General features: G+C 38.1%; 1 protein-coding gene across 1 annotated transcript in view; it reads right to left on the minus strand.

Moving 5' to 3' along the window:
* Positions 1-21216, minus strand: part of LOC149940986 (histamine H1 receptor-like) — a 58977-nt gene extending 37761 nt beyond the window's left edge. Inside the window, exons 1-2 of the mRNA XM_090177881.1 lie at positions 20725-21216; positions 18927-19445 (exon numbers count right to left, since the gene is read on the minus strand). Coding sequence (XP_090034007.1) covers positions 18927-19367 — 441 coding nt within the window. The 5' untranslated portion in view covers positions 19368-19445; positions 20725-21216. The remainder of the gene's footprint in view (positions 1-18926; positions 19446-20724) is intronic.
* Positions 21217-24785: the final 3569 nt, after the last annotated feature.

Consider the following 24785-nt stretch of genomic DNA (forward strand, 5'->3'; position numbering starts at 1 on the left):
ATTAAAATCACCCGCCAGAAGGTGAAAAAGAGTAATAAAACTTTTCGCCTTTGGGGCTGGCTGATTTAATTATCCTCCGGATGTATAGCCAGAGCCACCGTTGAGATTCATATTTCTTAATGAGCGAAAAGTAATTATTACTCTTGCTACCCGAAATTCTAGATGCTCTGGGATTTTCGACTATCCATTCTTCCTCCTACGTCTATTGTATTGTTTTAGGAGGAATAAAATCTAAAGCCTTGTCGTCAACTATTCCCTGGGCACCGATGTTCAGCGTGTGGAACACTTCTACAGGGGCTAGGTGATCAAAAATAGACAAAATATTTTCTTGTATATATATAAACGCGTTTTTATTGGTAATGAGACAAACTCCCCTTACAAAATCCCCCCAAAAAATCCCCCCGGACAAAATCCCCCCGTTGCCGGACAAAATACTCGAATTCTCATAGGGAAAACGATTTTATATAGAGGTAGTTATATCAAGGCTAGCGCACGGGGCGCGCAACGGTTAGGTTAGCCAGGCGCGTAGGCACCGGTTTCATGGGTTATCCGAAGAAAATGGTAATGAGACAAAATCCCCCTTGACAAAATCCCCCATCAAGATCAAAGTGTAGTATCTGTTTTCAGCTTAAAAGCTTATGTAGTATTACAGAGACTGAGATCTGCGTTTATGTAGTATTATTCGGAGACTGAGATCTGCGTTTTTTTTCAGTATATTCTTTTTTGAAGTCTTCGGATTTAATTTTTGATTTTAGCCAAAATGCCGAGAGCAGATACTACACTTTCGTGTTTTCTTAGTTTTGGGGGGATTTTGTCCGGCAACGGGGGGATTTTGTCCGGGGGGGATTTTGACAGGGGGATTTTGTCCGGGGGGATTTTGTTCCATAATCGTTTTTATTACAGACAAAAATATTAACCGTAAAATTAACGCAGATGACCTAGATAGTCATCCAAGAAAGCCTCTGGAAGGAAGGTGTTCAGTATAGACGCGGCATTAAAGCGACCGCGATACGCTGTATTAGCATGAATTTATTCATATTCAACCATGAATATAGAACAATAGGTTATCTACCTGTTACCATAATTATTAAAAAAGGCTGGACTTTCTGCCGATTTACGTCACGACTATTTGAACGAGCCAATCGGAGGTGAAACGAAATGACGCGAAAAATCCCGCGCGCGCTCTGGAGTTACAGTGAGTCAATTTTGCGTCCATTTTCGTTTTTAGACTCCCTAAGTTTTACATTAATTATAGTTTAAAAGGTGCTTTTAAAATGTCCGTTTCTACCAATACGACTAGTTCAAAAGTGAATCTTTTAAAGCCATTCTTTCCACTTCTTGGGATAATTTTAAGAATCTATCATTAGTTCATTTACGTAACTTATCGGACCTAGGCTTAGCATCATTTGAAGTCAAGCTGACTCAAAATATTTATGAACGCAAAATTTTAGGCAGACGACTGTTTCTGATGACGCCACTATGGGCGGGGTTTAAAAGCTCAGCCTTTTAGTTCCACATGATATATATATATATATATATATATATCGAGTGGAACTATTGTTTTCGATGGAAAGTTGTGTGAGGCTGTTGTTGTAGGGGCCCAGGATCTCTAAGTCCGGCACTGGGCGCAACAGCCCCCCATTTACGATTGTGGACGTTTTACGCACTCTAATTATTACCCAACTGACATGAGTGACTTAAAATTTTAATTTCTTATTTAAAATACCTATTTACGTTATCTCTAATGGTGTGCCAGATTACGGTGCCCTAGAAAAATTAGGGTCCCTTGGGCTCTGCATAAACCACATTACCGCTGACGTTCGTTTTTGCCTTACGCAGAGTACGAAAGTTCACAAAAAAATCTAACGGAGAATGGATTATTAATAAATTAGTTTCTATTGGATTTGAGATACGGGACGCAAGTTCACAAAAAATCTCCCGGAGAATGGGTTATTAATAGATTAGTTTCTATTGTATTTGAGTTACGGGACCAAACTTAGAATACAGATAAAGTCTGACGCTATGCTTAACCCTTTTAACACGCTCCGACTCCGAGGATTATTGAGCGTACGCGAATTTTCTTCGTAGTTCCTATTGGATTTGAGATACGGGGCTTAAACTTTGAATATAGGTAAAGAAGCTTACGTTTGACACTATGTTTAACCATATTAACATGTACCAAGGCTTATAACTTATAGAGCCTACATGAATTTTCTTCGTAGTTTGGATTAGATTTGAGATACGGGGCTCAAACTTTGAATGTAGGTAAAGAAGCTTACGTTTGGCACTTTGAGATACGGGGCTCAAACTTTGAATGTAGGTAAAGAAGCTTACGTTTGGCACTTTGAGATACGGGGCTCAAACTTTGAATGTAGGTAAAGAAGCTTACGTTTGGCACTTTGAGACACGGGGCTCAAACTTTGAATGTAGGTAAAGAAGCTTACGTTTGGCACTTTGAGATACGGGGCTCAAACTTTGAATGTAGGTAAAGAAGCTTACGTTTGGCACTTTGAGATACGGGGCTCATACTTTGAATATTGGTAAAGAAGCTTACGTTTGGCACTTTGAGATACGGGGCTCAAACTTTGAATGTAGGTAAAGAAGCTTACGTCTGGCACTTTGAGATACGGGGCTCAAACTTTGAATGTAGGTAAAGAAGATTACGTTTGGCACTTTGAGATACGGGGCTCAAACTTTGAATGTAGGTAAAGAAGATTACGTTTGGCACTTTGAGATACGGGGCTCAAACTTTGAATGTAGGTAAAGAAGATTACGTTTGACACTATTTTTAACCATATTAATATGTGCCAAGGCTTATAAAGAATACATGAAATTTCTTTGTAGTTTGGATATGATTTGAGATACGGGGCTCAAACTTTTAATACAGTTAATAAGCTGAAGCCTGACCCTATGCTTAACTCTTTTAACCCCCGCCAAGGGTTAGTGAGCGGATGCGAATTTTATTCGTAGTTCCTATTAGATTTGAGATACGGAGCTCAAACTTAGAATACAGATACAGAAGCTTACGTCTGACGCTATGCTTAACCCCAACACGCGCCAAGGCTTACGGAAAATTAATTTCACCTCATCGATGTGGAACTAATATTACGGCCTTGGCCAACTTGTTTTGAGTGTGATGGCGCCAGTATCACAGGAGATCTATATTCATGGTACTAGGTATATAAATATATTGTAAGGCAACATTTGAGTTTCATTTCATAATTTTCGCCGTTGAAAAATGCCTTAATAATATTGGTTTACGGAAAGGGGATCGTTCAAATCCAAATTAGAAATTTTCAATTCGTTCGTTTTGAACTATGTCAGTGGCGTACGCAATCTATAGTGTATCGCGGTGTCGTCGTAAAATGTTTACGATCGCTCCGGGAGATTTCGTCGCGTTAAACCGCGTGTTTTGAGGACAAAACAAACGACAAAGGCTTAGCTGACGTCTACGAAGAGTGTATTATCCGGCGGAATAATCTAGAGCAGCGACAGCCTGAGGCGTAAATGTATACGTTGCAGAAATTACGATTATATTCAACTACACGCTCAAAACCAGCCAGTAATCGAAGCCAACGACGAACCTATTATTATATTATTGTCGACTTTGTAGACTAGACTAATCTCGCTCGAAATGGCGTTGGAGAATGACCAAGTTCGGGACTTTATTTATTTTTCGAGACAACTTCCGAAAGTTGGCCTTAACTTTCAGGGTGAATGTAATTAGGGTTTCGAAACTGGGTTATTCCTAATACTTTAGTCTGAAAGTTTGCTTTTATCGTTGTTGTATCCAAGGTTAATCGAATTTCCTGATTATTATAACGCTCTATAACCTAGTTTGGCTTACAATTTGACTACTAGTCTGTAAGGCTGCTATGATAGGGTGTAGACTTAACACCTTTACTTTACGATACGTGTTTTTTTAATTTTGACTCGTCTAGAAATTGTTTTTCGTCTAGTATAATGTTGTGTTTTAGCTGTCGGGTCAGGGTTACAGTACTCGTGAGCACTTTTATGTATATTTGCACTAACAAGGAGACGAACCGACGTGATTTTCACCATTTTTTTTAAATTCGGTGGATAAGCAGACCTTTATGTTATTTGAAATTTCCCAAAAGGAAAAGATTCGACGGGGTTTAGTTTTGCCATGGCAACCAAAAATGTTTTTGATAACTTAAAACCTACTTTCCCCTATGGAAATTAACATGGAGAAATCTCAGATTTTAGTAGTACCCCCTTTGAAAAATTTTAAAATATTAAAAAAAATTATTAAAAAAAAATTGTACATTGGGTAATTTCAGATTAATTTGGGTAAATGCGTGTACATTGGGGTAAATAAGCAATAAGCAATAAGCAAATTGGGTATATACAAATACATTTGGATTATATTATTTAAAATTTCACATTTACCTAAATTTAACCACTTTACTTGAGTTTACCCAAATTTATCCAATTAAATGGCATTTACCAATTTTTACTTCCATAACAAAAATTTAGTAAATTTTACTTGCATTTACCTAATTTACACATTTTACTAATATTTACCAAAATGTACATGCGATTTATCCATAGGGTAAAGAAGATTTTAAGTAATCAGAAACATTTTGGTTTTCCATGGCAAAACTAAACCCGTCGAGACCTTTCCTTTTGGGAAATTTCAAGTTACATGAAGGTCTACTTATCCCCCGAATTTAAACAAAATCGGTGAAAATCACCTCGGGTCGTCTCCTTGTAAGTTTATTAAAATTGTTTTTGCACTAAGTCTCGTTTATTTAATTAGTTATAGTATAAGGTTAAGATCCTGATTGTAGGAGGATGGTCTATCGATTTGGCAAGCCTCACGTGTTTGCGGAGAGACACCGATCTGTTGCCTCGCGGTCAATATCAATATAGTAAGCCAGCATGTTCCGATATACCTTATATAATTTAGCTCTTAACTAATATTCGGACTGAATACGTAGAGACAGAGAGACTATATACGGGAATAGATGATAATTCGATACTTATTCACGGATAATACTAGGCTGTCAAACAGTGGTCAATAAACGGGCGTTCTCTCTCGACATCCATCCTCTTTAGGACTGGCAAGCCTTCCTCCCAATGGCTTCGATGTATTGTTGGAACTCTCTACATCGGGATATAACCCGATATTCGCTAGGAGGAGTTACGATTCTTTCGCCTCTTAGTGTCAGATAGGCCTCGCGTTGAAGTCGAGGCGACGCTAGGCGGCCTCCGTTCTAACCAGACTAAATCGAAAATGGATAGCCCCGCTAATGGCGATTCGCGGGCTGAACCAGTCGTGTCTATCTCGTTCGCTCTCTCTAGTTTTATTAAATTAAGCGTCAACTGAAAATAAACTGAGTTGGTTTTCCAGCTACGGTCTGACACTCTCAATACGGGTATATACCCTAATACGAGCTCAAATGCAATTAAATCTACGTGTCTATTGGAGTTTAATCACGAAGGGCTGTCTTCCATCCGTGGCGCTGATGGACTACATATTTCTATTGGATAAAAGATGTTCTCACGGTCTGTTAGAAGTTTCCCGGGGCTTGTTAGCTACTCATAATCCTCGAACGGTTCCCTCGTTTCATTTATTTGGCTCGTCAATTTAATTATAAACTTATATTTCTTCATTTTGACCGTATTATAAATTCATTAAAATTTGAAATGCAATCCACTCGCAATTTGTAAAGCTGCTGTTTTCCTTATTCCAATATGACTTCCATATTCCAGCATGTCTTCCTTATTCCAACGTGTCTTCCTTATTCCAACGTGACTTCCTTATTCCAACATGCCTTCCTTATTCCAACATTCCTTCCTTATTCCAACATGCCTTCCTTAATCCAAAATGTCTTCCTTATTCCAATATGACTTCCTTAATCCAAAATGTCTTCCTTATTCCAATATGACTTCCTTATTCCAACATGTCTTCCTTAATCCAATATGACTTCCTTAATCCAATATGACTTCCTTAATCCAACACGCCTTCCTTATTCCAACATGTCTTCCATATTCCAACATGTCTTCCTTATTCCAACATGCCTTCCTTATTCCAACATGCCTTCCTTATTCCAAAAGGTATTCCTTATACCAACAGGTCCTCATTATTCACACAGTTCTTCCTTTATTATTCCAACAGGTGTTCCTTATTCCAACCGGTGTTCCTTATTCCAACAAATCTTCCTTATTCTAACAGGTCTTCCTTATTCCAACAAGTTTTACTTATTCCAACATGCCTTCCTTATACCAACAGGTCCTCATTATTCACACAGGTCTTCCTTTATCATTCCACCATGTCTTCCTTATTCCAGAATATCTTACTTAATCCAACATGTTTTCCTTATTCCCACATGGATTCCATTATTATTCCAACAGGTATCCCTTATTACAACCTGTCTTCCTTATTCCAACCGGTCTTACTTATTCCAACAAATCTTCCTTACTCTAACAGGTCTTCCTTGTTCCAACAGGTCTTCCTCTCGTTACAATCGGTCTTCCTCATTCCAACAGGTCTTCTTTATTCCAACATGTGCAGTCTTCCTTATTAATAATAAAAATAATAATAATAATAATAATAATAATAATAATAATCAGCTAGGCTAATACCCAAGGCACCAAGTCATCTAGCGATTTATTATGCCTTTAAACAGGTGGCCGGGTTACAATGCGTAGGAGGGCAAGCCCTTCATGCCACGCGAGCTAACAGCTCCCTACACTAACTATTACCGTTAACCTCTTTAAGTTTTTATGGAAGGGGAAACCGAAGAACTCGGGGGAAACCCCTTGAACCAGTGGGGAGAGAACTTGCAAACTCAACGCAGAAGGAGCAGTTCCAATGTGTATTCCTTCTTTATTCCAACAGGTCTTCCTTATTCCAACAGGTCTTCCTTATTCCAATATGTAGTCCTTTATTATTCCAACATGTGCAGTCTTCCTTATTCCAACAGGTCTTCATTAATCCAACATGGATTCCATTATTATTCCAACAGGTCTTTCTTATTCCAATCGATCTTCCTTATTCCTACAGATCTTCCTTATTCCAACAGGTTTTCCTTATTTCAACATTTCTCCCTTATTCCAACATGTCTTCCTTCATTATTCCAACATGTCTTCCTTCATTATTCCAACATGTCTTCTTTATTCCAACATTTCTTCCTCATTCCAACGGGTCTTCCTTATTCCAACAGGTCCACACTATTCCAACAGGTCTTCCTTATTCATACACGTCTTCCTTATTCCTACACGTCTTATTTATTCCAACTCATGTTTCTTATTCCAACGCCTCTTCCTTATTCCAACATCTTCATTATTCCAACCAGGGACGTAGCCAGGGGGCAACTATGTCGCCCAACACTCTTGTCCCATCAACTAACTGACCTATTTCCTAACTACAAAATGTTGTTAAGGGGGCGTAACGAAGAGGGGTGGAGTCAGACAGTGTTTAGTTTCAGAGGGGGTCGAGTAGCTGTAGTACACCCAAAACTAGACAAGGAACTTCCTCCGCCCCTTCATCCCTCAGGGTTCGAAACAAACCGGTATGCTTTGGATTGTTAACGCAATCCGCGTGATCCTGAACATATGGTTATATCTCAATAAATGAGCCGAGAGTGAAACCACCGCTGGAAGGCAACGAAGACGTTTCACCAGAGAATAATATCAACTTTTCAAAGTAACTGTATATAGGTATAGCGCAGACGGCGGTCTTAATCGAATAGACAGCCAACAGCGCTGAAATTACATTATCACCCGATAATTGCTATATATTTTGGAGCTTAATGCGGTTGTAGCATCGAGGGCTACGTTTCCCATTACCAGAGAGCTAAATCCTCCACCAGCGTTGAACCATTACTTCTCTCTCTATCTCTCTCATCCGGAAAACGCGCCAATCTCGATTTCTGAGAAAGAAAATAACATCTGCAGGCTGCGAACAAATCCTTTTAAATGCGGTCTGAAATCCCTTTGCCATTGGCCTTTCCCGCTAAATTAGCTCGAGTTATTAAGCCCCCTTTCATCCCAGTCGGTCAGGCAAAGGGCGCAAATGGAACTCCTACTTTTGCTTAATCCACCCTGATTATGTTTTGAATGGATCTCTGCCGCCTTTTAACTTCGCCCGGAATCAAAAACTTTGTTTTCCGTTATCCGCCCGTCTGCTAATATTTTTCGAGCAATCAAAGGTAGATCTTTTCGTTGGTGTCTAAGGCTCTAGCCGACACCATACCGTGTGACTCTCAAAAAAAAGGTAGATCTTTTCGTTGGTGTCTAAGGCTCTAGCCGACACCATACCGTGTGACTCTCAAAAAAAGGTAGATCTTTTCGTTGGTGTCTAAGGCTCTAGCCGACACCATACCGTGTGACTCTCAAAAAAAAGGTAGATCTTTTCGTGCTTAACCTTTAAGAGAGATTGTTTTTATCGTCCGAATTTACTGATTAAAAGTACTATAGAACTACTCCCCGAGATTAGTTGGTAGCTTGGCTTTACATTTATTTCACCAGTAATTGCTCAAAAAGTGTGCGAATTTGCGAAACTCGCTCGCGTTTTTGCACTCTCGCGTTACTCATCTGTCAGATTTAACCCCCAGGTACAACGTACAAAAAAAATGTTTTCTAGGTAAATTGTTGAAACGAGCGCTACTCGAGTTTATATCGCGACAAGCCACGAAAGATATGAAAGAAAAAGAAACGTGGTGAAATTCCGACAAATACTTTCTTGTTAAGATTTACCGCGGACAAAGTAAGAGAAACGTATAATAAGATTCAATTTTTGATATCATCAAGATTTTGAAATCAGGAAGTAAGATAACTTAACTGAAATGGGTACAAGGTTTTTATTACTTCATTAAAAAGAAATCAGTGTCTTCAGAACAGAGGTGTGGCGTACCACTTGACGCATCAAGGTACGATTTGCACCCCTTAATTGACACCTAACACAAAATAATGTTATGATTGTCACCTACCACTTGAATTACAAAAATGGGCTTTCTAAAAATTGGGCCCTATCTCTTGAACTAGCAACCCACCTCCTCCGTAATCAAGTGGGGTTAACTAAAAAAAATCAACTACGATTCAATCCAAATCAAATCAAGTTCAAAGTTCACTTTCTGAACGTAATTTGTTCTTTGAGGCTGTAGTTTTAATTTTTCAAAAAGACGAAAAACACACAACCGCGAACGTCGACGTCAAACATTTTCGTTATAGACTTAATCCATATGTAACATAATTATTCATAAGTATGCCACTAGCTATATTTCTTCACTAACGGTTTGTTTCACAGATATTGCATAGTCAAATAAAAGAAGCAGGTTTATTGGAAAAAATAGTTGAAATTCAGGTTGAACTTTTCCGGGGCATCTACAAGGTTGGAGTCTTTGCAGATTCTTTTGAGCCTAGGCCTAACTCTTCTAGGCTTGATATGGGTTTTAATAACGCTGGTGGAATATCCCACTTCGACGACTTGTTCCATTTTCGGAAAGCGATCACTGAACCGTATTGGTCATTTCCCCCAACCTTTAATTTTTCTAAACTACTCATTATTTAACTTGATCCGCACAAACCGAGCGAGTTTATGAATTTTAATAAAGCTACATTGGGCTGACTAAAATTCCGACACCAAAAATTCCTTCTCAATTTAGAGGTTTTCCATTGGCTTAAATACATATGTTAGTAGCCAATAGTGTGACTCCCAAAATTACTAGGATGAATAAAAAGGTTAAAATCTTTTTACTGGTTCGTGGTGAAACAAACCGTTAGTGAAGATTATTGAATGGAATAAAGATACAGTGGCATACTTATGAGTAATAATGTTACATATGCTTAATCGTTTTTGCCCTTTTGATAACCAGCCCTTATTTCGGGCACCGCTTTAAGCCGCAACGGCAAGCACCACACTAACAAGGAGACTACCCGAAGTGTTACCAACCGATTTTGTTCAAACTCGGGGCATTGGTAGACCTTCATGTAACTTTCCCATTGAAAATAACATGGGATTTTGACCGATTCCAAGGGTCCCTCCCCCTGTGAAACATTTTACAAAATTGAAAAAAAAATAAAATACCAAAATTATACAAAAAAAATTATAAAAATTGTCGAAAAAAATCAAAATTTGTCACATTTTTATCAATTTTTTAAATTTTTTTCACAGGGAAATCGGTCAAAATCCCATGTTATTTTATGTTGTCAAAAACATTTTTCGTGCCATGGCAAAACCGTTGCCCATTGAATAAAATCCCTTTAGGATTTTTCAAGTTACATGAAGGTCTACAAATCCCCCGAGTTTGAACAAAATCGGTGTGTAACACCTCGGGTAGTCTCCTTTTAAGAGTAGCTTGCCCTATGTATTAATACTTAGCGAATTCCTGAATTGATTTTACTGAAGCGCCTACATTACGAAATCAAGTATTTTGAAAACTTTACTTAAGCGCGAATTGTCAGTGAATGATTTCGATTCGAAACAGAAACGGAAATTCAACATTATAAGGTAAAGTTCGTTAATGTTGAACTGGACAGCTCACAATCGGATAAGTGAAAGTAGACTGACCAGCTGGAAAAGGTGGGCCAAATCTCACGGGGCAGCGACCATTTCATAACGACTCCAGTTTCGACTACGGTCGTTTTCGTTTTAGGTACGGCCGACTTGTAAATACAGGGTGGAAGCCTCAGCTTTGGTCCAGCCGTACTTCTCCTAGTACGCCGGAGTGCTGCGGGTCGAACACTTCTACAGGCGCTGGTTTTCCAATAATAGACCAACGGGATAACTAGAAGCGCATCTTTAGCCAATCGCCCGAAAAAGCACTTGGAAGATGCGCTTCTAATTCTCCCATTGGTCTATTTTTAGACTAGGAAAAGTACCGAGGCTGGACCAAAGCTGAGGCTTCCAATTCTCCCATTGGTCTATTTTTGGCCTACCAGCGCCTGTGGAAGTGTTCCACCCGCAGCACTCTGGTGTACTAGGAGAAGTACCGAGGCTGGACCACGGCTGAGGCTTCCACCTTGTGCTTGCTGAAAGGGCTGAAGCGAATGGAAACCGTCGAAATTTTCCGCCCACTTTGCAAAGTCCCATTGAAGCAGTTAATGAGTATTAAGAATTGTTCACACTCGGGTAAATATTCCTATCAATTGGTCTGTCTGGAAACTCTCCCCAATCGCCCAAAGGAAGCCTTTATTCGCGTCAAAGCGAAAAGTTTAAATTTATCGCGTCCCTTTTAATATACCAACTAAACTGGGAATCGCCTTCGTAATCTAAGAGCACCGAGCCATAGCGCGTCTTCGCTATTGAACATGATACAATCCATTATATAAATAGAGTGTGTCCATTCTTCATAATAGCCGACTGGAGGTATGGAGGGGCTTTAAAAGATTTAAATAGCGACAACTGTTTCCGATATCTGGAATGTAGAGCCATTGTAATCCAATGGCCGATAGGCGAATAGGCTGTAGGATAAATGGAGCCCCTCATCAACAATCCGCTGACAAAGTTTCCAGAACTTTGTCCACTAGCATAGAGGTCGGGGACGGTTAATCATTATCCATGTTTAAATTGATTTTATTCGGGGAAAAATAGTAAACATAGAAATTTACCGGTTAATATTTCGGAATATGATTAAATAACATGTATTATTCGTAAAATTTTAGCTTTTTATCGATTAATTTATCAAAAAATTAATCGGATAATACAGAAATATAAATTACTTGATCAAAACGTTTGACGAAAAATGTTGAATAAAAGTTAACCTTCCCCGACTTCTACACTTGCATATTCGATAAGTCGGCACCCTGAGCTTTCGGCTTTCTATCAAATGCATTAAGTGAGTATTGTATTAAAAATGTAAGACGTTCGCTTACACCGATCGGAACGCGTTTAAATATTTGAATTACTAAAACGCTATTGCCATTTCTAGGGCTTTTAAATTTCTGTTCAGTGAAGAGGCCAGACAAATTTGGGCCCTTTTTTCCTCAAAATCTGGACTTTTATGGAAGTATAGAAAGTTTAAAAATTAAATTTATTTTCTTAACAGAAAATAAAGTTGAAAAGCCAAAGCTAAACTTACAATGTTAGTTCCCGTATTTACGGTAATGGATTCTTGGTATTGGTTGATTTTAACTGTGGTTTTTGCAACACACGGAGTTGTTTAAATTCAATAAAGTGGCTTTTAAAGCAATTTTGAAATCCTAAGAAAAAGGAATGCGTTTCTTATTGCTGATCTTAAAAATACGTTTACGGGTGAGCCTTTACTTCTACCACGGCCAACTTTGATCTCTCGCGGTACAGCGGCCATCTCATTCGTTGACGTTTCTGCGTTAACCTATGAGCAAAAGATGTGTATGACGTGAGCGCCCCTAGCGGATTATTATTTTTAGAATAGTTTTTACATTGAAGCCAATATAAAAACCGAGCGTGGCGCTGAACTCCTACACGTTATAGTACAGTTTATAGGGGGAAAATCCTTGCTCGCGGAATTTCGACGAATGTGTTGGCCGCTGTAGCGCGAACAGCGCGTGATCAAAGTTGGCCCTGCTTCTACGTGTTTGGTTCTAGCAGGCTTTTTTTTTTGTTCGAGGAATGCCAACTATTTGTTTCCATTGAAAAATTTAATTATTTAATATCAAATGGCGAAATTAGACGTTTATAAAAATATGAAAACAAAGATTAAATAGAATAGAAATTAGATGCACATCTGTTATTCATTTGAATAGATTACTGAAATCACCAGATTTAAAACTTCGAAGTCTTCAAATATTTAAATAATTTAATAAAATTATTATTAAAACGGCTTAAAATTTTATACAATACTAATAATGCGGGAGTATAAATAAATGCATTAATGAATAAACCAAAGTTTTTATTTATTTATTTTTTAGTGTGAATTAATTGTGGCTTACTAATTCTAGTCTAAACGCGGTTTTATAAGCGTCGTCTGAAAAGCTTATAAAATATTTTGGTATTTTGCGGCGCAAAATGGTTTTCGAAATGGATCGATTTGGTTTTGCGAGATCACTTACAAAAATTTCATGGCTGTAAATGGGCTATCGCGCAGATATATTCCAGCAGATTTGGAAAACTGTAATATGGATGTATTTGGTCTAAAGATTCAGCTTGCTAAATTACAGCCAAAATGCAGTCATACCAAATTTCTGTTTTGTGATGTTTTTACAGCTATATAACAGCAATCAGTCGCGTAGGCTACAATTGTAGTCAAAATACATTAAAATTACAGCAATTATGTCACGGTTGCTTTATAGCAACTTTTACAGCTTCCTTTCAGATATAAACAAATTCCCTACAGACAGTTGGCTGCTTTTACAATCAAAGTCCAGCCTATAAACAGAAATTGAAGCCACTGCAGCCAAATTACAGTAACGGCTTTTTAAATAAAATTTCGTTGAATTGTCCTGCAGGCCAGTTCAGCCTTATTATAGCCCATTTCCTGCCATCCATCCAAGATACAGCATATATTCAGATAATTTACAGTCATATATTTTTGTAAGGGGACCACCAACAGAGCGTGGTTGTGTGGTATAACTGATAACGTACGCTTTTAAATACCACAATTTCCATACAGCATAAACGATAGATGTACGGGGACTTCTCAATTATCCAAAGAATATAAATTGGAACCGAACGCGTGTGGTGTAAGGTCACCATCCCCTTATTTGTAGATTTTTATCGCGTAATTTGTACGATAACATCACGGGCCCTTCGCGAATCGATGAAATCAGGAAGGATTGCAGGCTGAGATTAGCGTCGAGTGGCCGGATCCGTGGCAGACTTATTTGCACGACATTCCCTTTATATCGGAGATAAAAAAAACAGTACCAGAACGTCCTGTCGACTTCTAATCCTGGCACTCAACTGGTTCTTATCGGAATAATCGTAATTGTAATTGATGTGCCAATACGGCTGAATCAAGCTACTTTTAAGAAATGGCGAAACGTTATAGCCAAAGAATAAATATTATTTCTTACAAAGTGTGGTACGAATGGTTGACGTAATGTTTTTCTCGTAAAATAATTATGAATAAACCAGTATGCCGGGCGAGGTTAGTTTAGATGATAAACTACGGGAGTTATTGCTTTAACCATTACTTAGAATTTACACGATATCACCGGAAATGCACAGATTGAAACCAAATTGTTGTCTACATCTCGTTAAAAAATATTTTGAAACTTTCAAAACCTTCCGAGTAAAACTACAACAGTTATTATTTATTGCCAAAATAGTTCTATTTGGTCGAGACGAACTTTATTGACTCTAATAATTTTACCTATTTAAATTACTTTAAATTATAAAATTATTACAAATCTTTTAGATGGAATGAATTCTTTATAATTTGAATAGTATTTTTAGAAATTAATCGATTGTAGATTTTATTTTTAGCGTATGTCGCTTGACGGAAAAAAATCCGATAGAGGTTCGTAACAACTTAAGAAAAATCTTGTTAGACCATATTTATGGTCTAATTACATAAGGTATCTGATTAACCCAAAATAATAATGAAAACGCGACATCTCCGAAACATTTCGAAACTCTAAACATACGCTTGCAATTTACGGGAATTCCAGGAATTTCCAGGAACTATTTCTCCGCGTAAAGTGAATAATTTGTATTTCCGCTCGCCTCAACTGGTCAAATCTCTCTGCAATTCCCTTAGTACTTCCCATTTTTGACTATTGTTCTCCAGTTTGGTCTCCTTACTTGGAGACTGACCAAAAATCGCTCCAAAAAGCCCAGAACCAAATTACTAAATTGGCCAACAAAGTCTCGCGCACAGGCTCTTAAAATCCAACCTGTTATGACTCGTCACAAACTCAACAACCTATGCCTTCTACACAAATTTATCCACAATAACTTGGCTCTGGGCTTTTCTGGCTACTTTTCCCTCGACACAGGTTATCGAACCAGGGGTCATTCCCTCAAGCTAGTCAAACCCCGTGCGAGAACCACTCGACGGCTAAATGTTTTACCCCACTCCGTTATTAGGGACTGGAATCTAGAAGCAACAAACACAAGGAGAACGTAGCTAGCCTTTAAACGCAGTGTTGTGTACAAATTTCATTGGACGAGCCTTTACGCTGAACGTTTAACGGGCGGGGGGACGACAATTTTAGTAATTTCCCCTTCCGACGGCAGCAGGCGCTTAAGCATTTAACCAATGAAAACTGTACACAAGAAAATGCACGACTTTTGACGGGTTGCGTTCTCCTTGTGTGGGGTGCTGTCCCAATTACTAACTACGCTAAATTTCGTTCCGCCTTAAGTGTCCACCCGCAAACCACTTTGTAATTTCTTATTTTATGTATTTTTACCATCTTCTCTGTATTATATTCTGAATTTTGTCTTTATTTTATTATTATTTTGTACTGTAACTGCCTAATATGTACCCGTGAGTTTGCGCATAAGTCGGCTTATCGGCTTGGCAGGCCTTCATTGATTAATAAATAAATACATTCTTTATTTGGAATTTGGACTCTATCATTTTACCTAGATATTTGCCTACACCAGAAGTAAATGAACCAAAGTTATTTAAATAGCGCTCAGAATCGGAGGGCGTTTTCCTTATGAAAATGATGAGAAAATCGAGTCAAATAAAAGCTAATTTCCAACCCCGTCTTTTGTCGCGATAAATTTCACTTGGAAATTGTGGGTATAGCTATTTCTATGTATAAAAAATGGTTTCGTGAAAACAAAAACTTTTTCGAGGTCAAAATGTAACTTCATAAGGAAAACGCCTCCAACATGGTGAGTATAGCAGTCTGATAACTTCATTTCCTTTTGCCTACACCAAATAGATTTCTAGATATATTTTGTACTTATTATTATTATTGGCTCAAAATCTATTTTTACTGGTTTGGTTTTGACGCGACAACTAACGCTAGATTTCTACAAAATGGAAGCAATTTTAGACGTCTAATTTACCGTTGGTACGAGAGGGGAGAGGAAAAATGTCACCGTCGGAAGACAAGTCAGTTTCAGGGAAACCCACCTGATTTAATTTATTTAAAGGGAAGGATCTCATTCTTTAAGCGTGAGAGGGATAGGAATCAACGTCAAAATTCATCTTCACGAAGTCATTCTCCCTAAGTAGAAATAAATATACATGTATAAACAAAATAGATTTGTCTTTTATGAAATTTAGCAATAAGCTTCTTTATCAAACTGCTAAGATCGAAATGAAGTATTTTTTATCATAAGCTGTTTAACATTCAGCATTAAAATTGGGTCGATTTATACGAAATCTATGCACGCAATATTTTCGTCGTAGATTCAACTATATTCTACTTAATTTTGGTCCTTGGTCCGAGTTGGACTGAGAAATTATTATTATCAGTTATACCACACAACCACACTCTGTTGGTGGTCTCGCAAAACCAAATCGATCCATTTCGAAAACCATTTTGCGCGACAAAATACCAAAATATTTTATAAGCTTTTCGCAGACGACGCTTATAAACCGCGTTTAAACTAGAATTAGTAAGCCACAATTAATTCACACTAAAAAAATAAATAAAAACTATGTGGTTATTTCATTAATGCATTTATTTATACTCCCGCATTATTAGTATTGTATAAAATTTTAAGCCATTTTAATAATATTTTTATTAAATTATTTAAATATTTGAAGACTTCGAAGTTTTAAATCTGGTGATTTCAGTAACTTATTCAAATGAATATCAGTTGTGCATCTAATTTCTATTCTATTTAATCTTTGTTTTCATATTCTACTTAATTTCGGTCCTTGGTCCGAGTTGGACTGAGAAATGCGCTTCTTATTTGAAAGATATCTTCTAGGAAGAAGGGATTGTAGAAAGCGTGTGTATTTCAGTGGCGGAAAACGTTTTATTCTTATTAGCGATGTGAAACTCGCTATTTTCTAGTGCCAAGAAACAACGACTTCGCTCTGGCTCTCTTTATTTTCAAATAATTTATCCGATGATACATTTTACGCGGGGGAATCTTCTCCCTCGAGAATTTGAGTTCCCGGGAGGAGATAGCTCGACGAGTGACTGTTTCTTATTAAGAAAACTCGGCCCTTTCAAAAGAAAGTTAAAAAAATACCGTGTTGAAGAAAACCGCGGATGATATGACGAGGGTTAAGCGAAGAGCTTACACTTTTTAAAGGCAACTTCAACGTGCTAATGACCACATTGCCAAATTAGCTTGACGTCACGGAAGCGTTAACTTTTTAAGCAATCGACCTTCGGTTATTTTAGAGCGTAGATAAAAAAAAATATAATTTATTGTTTTTAAACTATCGTACGACAGCTAGCTAGGTTTCAAACTAAAATTGCTTCGTTAATTTATAGTTTTACTAGACGTAGTGTTAAACGAGTCGCCGTCATAGAGGTCGGAGGTGGAAGTGCGGTGGCGGAGTGGTTAGCACTTTCGCCTCGCAGCGAGAGGAGCCGGGTTCGATCGCAGCTTGTGGCACTGGGTGAAAACTCGGAACAACTCCTTCCGCGTTGAGTTTGCAAGTTCTCTCCCCACTGGTTTAAGGGGTTTCCCTTTCCATAAAAACTTGTTGAGGTTAACGGTAATAGTTAGTGTAGGGAGCTGTTGGCTTGATCGCGTGGCATGTGGGGCTTGCCACCACCCTCCTACGCAGTGTAACCCGGCCACCTGAATTAAAGGCTTCAAAAGTCCCCTAGCTGATTATTATTTATTATTTAACTTTTATTCAATATGTAAAGCTCTCAAAATTATTCGTAAAACGTTTTGATCAAGTAATTTATATTTCTGTATTACCCGATTAATTGTTTTGATAAATTTGTAAAATTAATCGGAAAAACGACGTTTTTTTCGATAAAAAGCTCAAATTTTACGAATAATACATGTTTTTTAATCATTTTCCGAAATATTAACCGGTAAGTTTCTATGTTTAAATTTTTTCCCGAAAAAAATCAATTTAAACATGGATAATGATTAACGGTCCCCGACCTCTACGCCGTCGATACATTTTCCGACTGCTTTGCTTTTCAAACAATAAATAAATTACGGATTACGTGTAGAAATGTAACTAAATTTGAGCTATTTTTGTACAATCAATATTCGTTTCCAGTATAATCCATAATCGATTAAAGCGATAAAAATCATTAATTAAACCAGCTAAACCTTTTTGTTGTTTACACTGCAATTATCGGGCACACTTTTCACGACGTCTCTGATTATCCCCGTATAGGCGCAACTCAACCCTCGCGATAAAACAGTGATCTGGCGGAACAACGAAATGAGAAGCTGGTATAAAATTTCCCTTTCGATAGATCAGCGACGTCCGGCGAGACGCAAGCCGCGTCTCCTCTCCGATATCTGAACCGGAAACCCTCCCAGGAGAGAGAAGGGTACCCGAGGAAACCCTTCGTCATAAATCAGCGTTGCCAGATCGTAAATCTTAAATTATCGTATCTAGGCCAAAAAATTATCGATTTTCCTGGAAAATTATCGTACATTTCTTTTTGGCGATAAATTTTAATTCATACATAAATGCGTTGAATTTAGATGATTTTTTAAAACACTACGGGAGTTTTATTTCAGGGAAATAAACAAAATGTCTATTATTATTATTAACTGAACTTAATATGTTTAAAAATGTTTAAAAAAATTCGGTAATAGCTAGGAGTAATAAACTCACACTCTGGACTACGCGTACAGAAAATGTATATCATTCGTTTTAAGTAGAAAAGTCATATAAATTAATAATAAAATATAAATCGTTCGTAGGTTTTTAAAAAAATCTAAAGATTATCGTACATTATAGATACGTTGAGGCAGAATTATCGAAATAATGGTACGATATCGTACGCCATGAAAATTATAGTGCGCTCTAAAAATTTTGATTAAATTATCGCACTGTGCGATAATTATCGTACGTCTGGCAACGCTGTCATAAATCAACAGAAGCGAGGAAAAGAATAGTGAGAAAAGGCACTGGTACCGTTTGGAGTCTTCGCTCGGTCCTAATCGCGTGGAGCACCATGGCGTTTCCCACGAAAGTCAAGAGGCTGAGCGTGTACAGGCTGATCCCCATGGGCGCGGCCACTCCGGGATTGTTCAAGTAGCCGCCGCTGTTGAACCGAACTCCCGGCGGAGCCAACCTAGCGTCAACTGGGTTGGCTAGCGTGGCGTCGCCCTCGAGTCCGAGGAAGGCCGTGGTGGACGCGGCCGGCACCGTGGTCATCCATAACGCGCTGAGGGAAGCGTTGCCCGTCGTCAAGTTGGAGAAGAGCGTACCCGTCGTCGAGAGAATATCCGTTTGAATGGACTCCTCGTAATCGGGGGACGTGACGTTCCCACCGACACCGGAGGAGACGGAGACCGTAAAGCCGCCGAACATGGTCCGGTTGAGCAGGGACAGAGCCGGCCCGTAGACGCTCATCTCGCGTCTCGATGATTCCGTCCGTTCTCTTCTCGATCTCCTCTTCTTTCGATTACTCTTCTCTTCCTTCTTGCCCGTCTGCAAAATTGACAAAAGTTACAAACAATTGATCAATATCGCGCGAGGGAGCTTGATTATATTTCGGGTAGGCTCGCGGCCCCGGCTTTCTCCGCTTCAGCAACGCGACTGTTTAAATCGAACCCGCGATTTACTTTTAGTCGTTTGCTATAAATATAGATTGAGAAACGGCGTGGTTTTTAAAAGGCGCGAACGCTCGCGATGTGGCGTGCGTGCTCTAACGGAAAGCTGCGCCTCGTTACTTTATTATTTAGTTCTATAAGTTTAAGTTCAAGTTATCTCTCGTTCCCTTCGTAATTAGGTTCTGGACATGAAATACAGAGCCCCCTAACGCTGTTCCCCTCTTCCATCATGAATCGTGGCTATTTAAGCTAACTAAAATTTGCAAATTTTGTTGTTTATCATTTTTGAGATGAAAATAGGATTGAAAGCGCCAAAATTGTGATTTTTTTCACTTTTCTCGAAAACTTTCCTAGTTTTTAAAACTCGAACGAATAAAATGTATTTTATTATTTGTTCATATTCAAAGTTAAATCTATCAGTGGTTGCGGAAGAAAAATATTTGGTGGGAAATTATGTATTATTATGACATATTTGCTAGTGATTTTCACGACAATAGAGCGGTGTTTAGAAATATTTAGCAAGTCTAATTCAGTATTTAATTAAATCACTTTCTTAATTTATATAATTATATGAATATATTATCTTATGTATTAATGTAATTATTATTTCTGAGGGTTTTTTAAATTATAGACCAAAATGTGATAATATTTATGAAATGTTTGTACGGCGAATTTGGGTGGTTACAAATACACTGATTGTGCCCACGCCAGCAATCTAGAAGGGTACAATGTACCCCTGTACCCCCTATTCCGCCACCCCTGAAATCTAAATCAGAATAAATGATTCATCACGCCATTGATGTTGTTGAGCTTCCACAAAAGTGAATTATAACAACAGTAATTTTTAATTTTTAACGACATAGTTCTTAATCTAGGATTTTAAATTCAGAACTTTCGAGTGAAGAAATGTTTAAATCAAAACGGTTATAAAGTTGTTCACCTAAATCTGTTCAATCAGCTTCTAAGGTCCTTACTCTAAGTTACGCGTCATTTATAGTTTCTGTCTATTTAAGCAATTCGCGTTATCTTGTCCAAAGGTACCATACGTTTTCTGATAATTGTTATCTCAATCTTCTTAAAAACGTACAAAGAATAAGCCTAGAACTTTGAAATATCAAAGTCACGTTTCTTTTAAGAATAAAACAAAGGTGATTTACCTGTGGCGACAAAGAAGAAACGATTTTAATAACTAAATCCTCCTCGAAATCGCGGCGATGTTGTTAGAAGGAATGACATATTTTTCTCCGTTTTGCGAACACTTTTAGGTAGCGTATACGTTGGAAATTACCGCGATAAAAGTTTGAAAAGTTGTTGGAAGTTGAGTAGACACTTTATCCTTCGAAAGTCAGAAAGCGAGTCGACTCGTTGAAACCTTTTCTCGGTCGATAATAACTTCGCCTTTTGATATTTATCCATTCTCGAAATCGTACGATTGCCCGAATGAAAATAAATCCGTTCTGTTTTTCGCGTCTTTTCGCCTTCTCCGAAACTCGCTGATTATTTTCTAGAAAACCAGGACGCCGTCGCGTTTTGTTTATAAAATTAATCCCCCTGTTTACGCGAACGGAAGATAAAAACAAAGTTTGCTAGGCCCTCCTGGAAGGCCGAACTGTTTCTGTTCCCCAAATGTTCCCGACGCCGAGCGGGATTGCCTCTTGAATGAAAGTGTCCCGGCTAAAGCCCCGTCGCGTACCACCCTCTCGAGCCGAGTTCGTCCCCCAGCACCTGACATCCTCCCCTTCCCCTACTAGGCTTTCGATAAGCTTCGGGACTTTGAAAGGGATTGAAGCGAGCGAGCGAGCTCTGCCTTTTGGAATTTTGCGGTATTATTCTTACCGTGGAACTGGTGCCGCCATCTAGAAGGGAAATCCTTTAATGGAAACGGATTTTATTTTCGTTCTCTTGGAAGTGGGAACTAAAGGAAAGTCTTCCGGTAATGGGGTGGTCGAGAAGTTATGATATTTTTAAGGTCAAAAATGAAAAATTGAGGATATAGTAGCACTCCGTAAATTTGGCCATGCCCGCCATTATGGGCGCGAATTTTTTTTTTAATAGGAAAAAACATGGGTGACGTCGTGTGAAGTAACACTGCCATTACTCTATTCGTCACTCTATAAAATGATATGTACAATAATTTTGAAGGGGTAGTCGAGAAGTCACGTGTGATATTTTGAGGCGAAAGATGAAAAATTGGATATACATTTATTAAATTATAATATTTACATACATAAATAACATTAACACTCGTCTATCTAAAATATCTAGACTTTCGTATATTCAATGGCTTTTTACAGATAATGGTTAGAAGTTTTGGCTTACTTGTTTCACCATAAGTATATAAGATCTCTGCGGAATAAGTATGACACTTTTTTGTGACACATCCTCCATAGTGGGCTCCGTTGCCGTTTTGTGTCCACTCGCTAGTTGTCGATTTAAGTCACATGGATGTCGTCATTAAAATATATCCCAAAACAAATGAGGCGCGTCAAAATTCTGGGAATTCTTCCCTTGATGGTGAGAATTCTCACTTCTCAAATTTTGACGGTCCTTCTCTCACGAAGTTACGTAATCTCTTCTCACGGGGTTCTCTTGAGAAGAGTGAGAGTGAGAAGAGTGAGAAAACTGAGAATGCCTCCGAGAATTCTCACTTGGTTAAAAAGGGGGGGATTTTATAAATAAAAATGACAGCTAATATTCTAATTAGTTTGCTTTATGCTGAAAAATTCAGAATTCTAACTCAGAAGATGATAAATTTTTCATTCTGAGAAACTAGACACTTCTCGCGAGCGTAATTAGAATCATTGGATTTTGACCATTCTGAGCCAAATAGTCAAAATAGTTTCTGGGTACCTCGCCGACAGAAATCAAAATGGCGGGGTGTTATGCTGCTGATATTGATGTGACCATTGACTTACTAAACTACTATTTAGTTAGTCAATGATGTGACACTATACGATCCCGAAACCGATATAAATTATATTTAACGTATAAAACAGTGGGAATACGAAAGAATGGTGAACAATTTGGTAAGTAATATTTCGTCATTATTGGTCATTGATTTTTATTGTTTAAACAGTTATTTTAGTACCTACTCATTTAAATTTGTGCTCTAGAGCCAAGGCCTAACAGAAACACGTGCTATTTGGTTTTGATTTTTTATAGATGAATTTTATGCGGCAAAGAATTCTTAGTCAAAGAAACGCGCCTGTTTAGAATCTTGCGCTAAGATTTTTGCTGACTAATAAAAAATCTTTTTGTCAGAACACAGTATGACAGACTAGACGCACTCATGACAAAAAAATTATAAACTGCCATCTGTGTTGGAATGAAGCAACTATACAAGATTTTGACATATTTATTAAAAAAAAATAGACACAGATGGCGCGAGGTGTAAGTAACTCCGATTCCGACGGCGGAGCTTCGGTGGCTCTTTAACAGTGATTGGCCATGGATTAAAAAAACTAAGGATGTTCCGCAGAGCTAGATATCTCTACTAAATGAAGTGTAGCTAGGTGTCCCAAAATTGTGGATGTCATCCCCTTCCCACCCCCTCTTTTACTGCGGCAAACGGAAAAAGAATTCTTATTACGGCGCCACCTTTCGTTTATTCACAGCACCACATCATGGATCCATGACCACATATACCTAGTCACGTCATGGATTAAAAAAACTTTTAATCCATGGATTGGCGCTCTCTGCTCTTTTTAGAGTGGTTTGGAGTCAGAATGAGCGGGAACTTTCAAATAATTGAGAGGAGAAGAACGGAGCTGCTTCTATATTTGGTTATTAATGAGCGAGAGCGATCGAGACCCTAAATTTGATCGTGTTTAAATGAGTGGAAGAGAGGAGTGCCTATGGCGGCCGGAAGTTGAGTGCTGCCCTCAAGTAGTCATAGATTTGGCGAGAGAAGAACCGAGCTGTCTTTTTCAATATTAAAATCAGGACAAAAACTCGTTGACCTGTTTGATGAAACGAACGAAATTTATTATAGTTTCTTTGAGCTTAGCGGGAGAGAGCTTTAGCAGTATTCAATTCGAAAATGAGCGCCAAACCGAAATAAGCTGTTATGAGAGAGAGACATTTTCAAAAAAGCTCTTGAGAAGTGGGTGATATACAAATATGTCACGGTAGCATGAGCGGCTTTTGTGCTGAGAATGAGCATTCGAAAAATGCCCATCACTGATCTTAACCCACTGGTGAAACCAAAATCACCTCCCAATCGCTGTTAATCCAGTTTATTCCTCTTCCAGATTGGAAAAGCCCTAACAAATCTGTCTGTAGCGCCATCTGGAAAATGCAAAATTTTGTGTGATATTTTTTCCACGATCGGATCGAAGAGTCAAAAATATTAAGATTTTTTTAATTTGCATTCGCTGACTGAATAGGTGTTTCTATAAAATACGGGAGGTCATGTGACAATGTTTTGTTCACGTCACTTAGCTGTAACTCTTGAAGGTAGAGACCTTTGGGAATTTGAAATTTTATACTTCTATTGCTTATGGTTTTATTTTATAGAAACACCTAATTATAAAAATAATAATAATAACAATAAATAATAATAAATTATAAACTCCACTTTCCATGGCTATTTGAAAACTAGGGCCCAGAGGGCGCCAGTCAATTAAATTTCATTTATTATTTCTATAGTTCTTTGATACTTCCATGGCTACTATAAGTGTATAATATTGTAACATAAGTGTGACACTTCCTATACTTCACATGCAAAAATTTTACTGAGAGCTATTCTTCACAAGACTAACTGCATAATCTGCATTACAGGCTTCGTCGCCGTTTTGCGTCCGCTTGCTCCAGCGTTACCCGTAGCCTTTGACAGCGCCTCACTAGGGGGAGATTTTCTTGTGGTGATGACGTCACTTCGTTAATAGCCCTCAGTAAAATATTCCCCAAAGTGACAAACTTATAGAACAATATTATAGACTTATGGGGCTACTTATTGCTTTTCGAATAAATGGGATTCTGTAGATTTTGATTGATTCAGTCAACTGGGACGTATTTATTTTTTACTCGATCCAATGCGAATTGAATACAACGGTAATATACCTTAAAATTCGTTACCATAGTGATTTTCAAACATTATTTTAAATACGTTTTTGGTTGCACATGGCTAGTTGGTCAATTGTTAGCTGTTTACCTGCAAATGCGATGGTATACGCGTATCTACCTTTTGGAAATTTTAGAAACTAATCTCTTCATTTCG

This window comes from Leiobunum rupestre, chromosome 6, assembly GCF_980474605.1.
Source record: "Leiobunum rupestre chromosome 6, qqLeiRupe1.1.hap1, whole genome shotgun sequence".
In the NCBI taxonomy this organism is placed as follows: domain Eukaryota; kingdom Metazoa; phylum Arthropoda; class Arachnida; order Opiliones; family Sclerosomatidae; genus Leiobunum; species Leiobunum rupestre.